Source organism: Haliotis cracherodii, unplaced genomic scaffold (assembly GCF_022045235.1).
Source record: "Haliotis cracherodii isolate W230 unplaced genomic scaffold, xgHalCrac1.p SCAF_1, whole genome shotgun sequence".
NCBI lineage: Eukaryota > Metazoa > Mollusca > Gastropoda > Lepetellida > Haliotidae > Haliotis > Haliotis cracherodii.
In genome coordinates, this window is record NW_027266264.1 from 60012824 (window position 1) to 60017173 (window position 4350).

Sequence of the window (4350 nt, forward strand, 5' to 3'; positions counted from 1 at the left end):
GAATATTGCTGAGTGCGGCGTTAAACAACAAACAAACAAATGTACGATCATATCTGCCTTAGATATAGTGTAACGTGTTGTTAAGTTATTTACAGACCGCCGTCATATAGCTGGAATATTGTTGAGTGCGGTTGAGTACTAACAAAGATGAACGTGCCTGACTGAATGTCCGAACAACTCAATACCTGTCAATGTTTGAATATAAAACATAGGTATCGATGCATTTCTTACATCGTGCATGAGCAAACTGAAAAGGACACATGTTATATTAGGTTGCATATGAACTACTCATTGGCACAGTGCATTGCATCCTTTACTGAAGCACTACAATGTTGTAGCAGGTGTTCAATAACACCTGCACGTTGGATCATTTCGGTGAAAACTGAAAGCGGTTCTATACACATAAATAATCAGCATGTTTAACACCAACTTTGTGCAGAATGCTTGTGTCCACAGTAGCACAATACTCATATACTCATATACTCCGCTAACAGCATGTAGTGGCATTTCAACGTAGGTTAATCCCCATGTAAATCACATGCTAACCCTGTATTAATTGTATTACAATTTCCCTTGATGTTCTGTTTCAGTTTCTTGTATTCATAGTGTACCTCTACGTCCGACATAGGAATAAACCCAGTTGTATTCGTGGGGCAGAAGGTTACATACAACTGGACGAGATGGAAAGTTCCAAGAGAACGACTTTTAGCGCTGCAGACTCTGGAAGTAAACGCCTCATCACACCTGGAACCCAATAGAGTCTTGGAAGTGTTACAAATCCCTGTCAGATGTACATGCTCGTACATGTTGCCCTTGAATATCGACATAATTTGTGACTTAAAAGAACTACGATTGACTTTCCTTTGTGTGTTTCTTTTAGTTTAATGAAATCAAAGCTAGTTGGATCCGATGTCCTAGTTGCTAGAACCCGACGGACAATGTCATATGATTACCTGGGGAACATATCCAAAGTCCTATGAGGACAGTGTAAGTTGTCAACCGATCTCGAGGGGTATATGGGGTCATGTACTTTATGTGTCAGCCTCATTCAGGGTACATCACATCATCTGCCCGGAGGGATCAGTTGACAACGAAGTATATTACCGCCAAACATTCATGCAGGTCCAGAATATTTGACGGCAGTCTCAGCAAATATCAAAGCAGAAGACGCAAGCGAAACGAGTTACTTCCCTTTACCCAAGGCATTCGGATAGACATAGGTTTGTTTAAACTGACCTCTACGTATTCGAGATATGCAAGTTATCTAAGATGTGTTCAGATTCATTTCTCAGGGGGCTACATGGAAAATAATTGCCCAGTCCTTAACTAATCAGAGTGAGTGAGTGAGTGAGTGAGTTTGGTTTTACGCCGCTTTTAGCAATATTCCAGCAATATCACGGCGGGGGACACCAGAAATGAGCTTCACACATTGTACCCATGTCGGGAATCGAACCCGAGTCTTCGGCGTGACGAGCGAACGCTTTAACCACTAGGCTACCCGACCACCCCTTAACAAATCAGAAGTAAGTATTTTAATGTAAGGTGAAATAAAAGCAAATGACCTAAGACTATTGTTTCTAAAGATTGGATGGTCTGTATGGAGGCTACGAAATGAGTGGTCTGAACGGAGGCTACGGATTGGGTGGTCTGTACCGGGGCTACGGATTGGGTGGTCTGTATGGAGGCTACGGAATGGGTGCTCTGTATGGAGACTACGGAATGGTTGGTCTGTATGGAGGCTACGGATTGGGTGGTCTGTATGGAGGCTACGGATTGGGTGGTCTGTATGGAGGCTACGGAATGGGTGGTCTGAACGGAGGCTACGGATTGGGTGGTCTGCACCGGGGCTACGGATTGGGTGGTCTGTATGGAGGCTACGGAATGGGTGCTCTGTATGGAGGCTACGGATTGGGTGCTCTGTATGGAGGCTAGGGATTGGGTGGTCTGTATGGAGGCTACGGATTGGGTGCTCTGTATGGAGGCTACGGATTGGGTAGTCTGTATGGAGGCTAGGGATTGGGTGCTCTGTATGGAGGCTAGGGATTGGGTGGTCTGTATGGAGGCTACGGATTGGGTTGTCTGTATGGAGGCTACGGAATGGGTAGTCTGTATGGAGGCTACGGATTGGGTGCTCTGTATGGAGGCTAGGGATTGGGTGGTCTGTATGGAAGCTACGGAATGGGTGCTCTGTATGGAGGCTTCGGAATGGGTGGTCTGTACCGGGGCTACGGATTAGGTGGTCTGTACCGGGGCTACGGATTGGGTGGTCTGTATGGAGGCTACGGATTGGATGGTCTATATGGAGGCTTCGGAATGGGTGGTCTGTATGGAGGCTAGGGATTGGGTGCTCTGTATGGAGGCTAGGGATTGGGTGGTCTGTATGGAGGCTAGGGATTGGGTGGTCTGTATGGAGGCTAGGGATTGGGTGGTCTGTATGGAGGCTAGGGATTGGGTGGTCTGTATGGAGGCTACGGATTGGGTGGTCTGTATGGAGGCTACGGAATGGGTAGTCTGAATGGAGGCTACAGATTGGGTGCTCTGTATGGAGGCTAGGGATTGGGTGGTCTGTATGGAGGCTACGGATTGGGTGGTCTGCATGGAGGCTACGGAATGGGTAGTCTGAATGGAGGCTACAGATTGGGTGCTCTGTATGGAGGCTAGGGATTGGGTGGTCTGTATGGAAGTTACGGAATGGGTGCTCTGTATGGAGGCTTCGGAATGGGTGGTCTGTACCGGGGCTACGGATTGGGTGGTCTGTACCGGGGCTACGGATTGGGTGGTCTGTATGGAGGCTACGGATTGGATGGTCTATATGGAGGCTTCGGAATGGGTGGTCTGTATGGAGGCTACGGAATGAGTGGTCTGAACGGAGGCTACGGATTGGGTGGTCTGTATGGAGGCTACGGATTGGGTGGTCTGTACCGGGGCTACGGATTGGGTGGTCTGTGCGGAGGCTACGGACTATGAGCGCTGTACGGGGGAATTGGAGGTTTCGGAAAAGGTAAATGCAAACATAATCTTGTCGAGAATATTAGATATACGTGATACTTTAACAGATTATAAGTAAGGTAGTTGCACCGACTTTATTGTCCGCTTTGATTTGCTACACGTAGCATACCTAACCTATCGGTATGAGGCGGAAATAAAAACGATTACGACACGTAAAAATGACTTTTCATGGAATATCTTCTTATACTAAAACCTCTTCTCTTTGTTGCAGGTATTGGATATGGCTACTATTCAGATCGTCGTTCAAGTGACACATTTCATCTGCTTCATCAAAATGCACATTATTTATTGTATCCTGTTTCAAATATGTCATATTAAACACAGTCATCAAAACAATGTCTTGTTTTTTTATTCATAATATTTTGGGAGCTTTCTTGCAAAAGAATAAACTTGCTTTGGCACTGTTGCATTGCCATAGGCACATATAAAGCATTAAGATGAAAGAGAAACATGTATATTACACACATGGGAAGAGAGATGCAATTTTTTTTTCCTGTTACGTTCCTAAGTAGGTTAGAATAGTCTCTTAGTGCTGATTGACTGTTTCAGACATCCTGAAATTTCTTTGGTTCATCACGCTTTTTCGGAACTACTTGTTCCCATTCATTATGTTCATTCATCCTTTTCCTCAAACAAATTTCTGTCATTCGAGACTTGTAATAAATTGACAACATGTAAAGCGTTCTGAAAAGTATAAGTTTACCAATCCAATCATACAATATCAGTCAGGTGACACACAATAAGCATCTGGTTTCCTTCATGAGTCGACTCTTACGACAAGCATGTGGTAGCGATGACCTCTTCTTAAAAGAAATCTTTTAGGATTTGAAAAAAAATGTTATTAATTCGCCTGTGAAAGTTGAAAGTATATAAACCACTATCAAATAGTGATGATAGCAGATGTACGCGGAAAGGTGGGCGTATCCTGCACAAACACATGCAAAAGCAAGTCAATTTTATATCTGAAAACGAAAACGGGAACATATGGTACAAGTCAAAATAGGGAATTGCATTAGACATGATTTTGGTCACAAAAGCGACGGTTTGGAAATATCCTCCATGTGTCTGAAATAAAACGTTTTAAAAGTTTTACTGAGACCTTGAATGTCGAAACCCGTGATAAAAACAACTTTTGAGCAAGATTCATATGATAGTCTTTGAAATCTTCGTAGAAAGAGCATGCGCATGTGTACCTCAAACGTTGTAAAATGTAGTCACCAAAGGCTGGAGCTGAAAGAATATTGTCATTGCAAGAAAAAATAGACAAGTTGAAGCAATCCCTCTTGTCAAAAGTCTTGTGGATAATATTTGTATTACTCTTTCGGAGTATTATATATTATA

General features: G+C 43.8%; 2 protein-coding genes across 2 annotated transcripts; both read left to right on the forward strand.

Annotated features, from left to right (window-relative positions):
• Positions 1 to 1611: 1611 nt before the first annotated feature.
• LOC139456491 (keratin-associated protein 19-3-like) lies at positions 1612 to 1932 on the forward strand. Its single transcript, XM_071238238.1, has one exon. The coding sequence runs from the start codon at positions 1612 to 1614 to the stop codon at positions 1930 to 1932; it is 321 nt and encodes a 106-aa protein (XP_071094339.1).
• Positions 1933 to 2691: 759 nt separating this feature from the next.
• LOC139456500 (keratin-associated protein 19-3-like) lies at positions 2692 to 2967 on the forward strand. Its single transcript, XM_071238251.1, has one exon. It carries the CDS (start codon positions 2692 to 2694, stop codon positions 2965 to 2967), a length of 276 nt encoding a protein of 91 aa, XP_071094352.1.
• The last annotated feature ends 1383 nt before the right edge of the window (positions 2968 to 4350 follow it).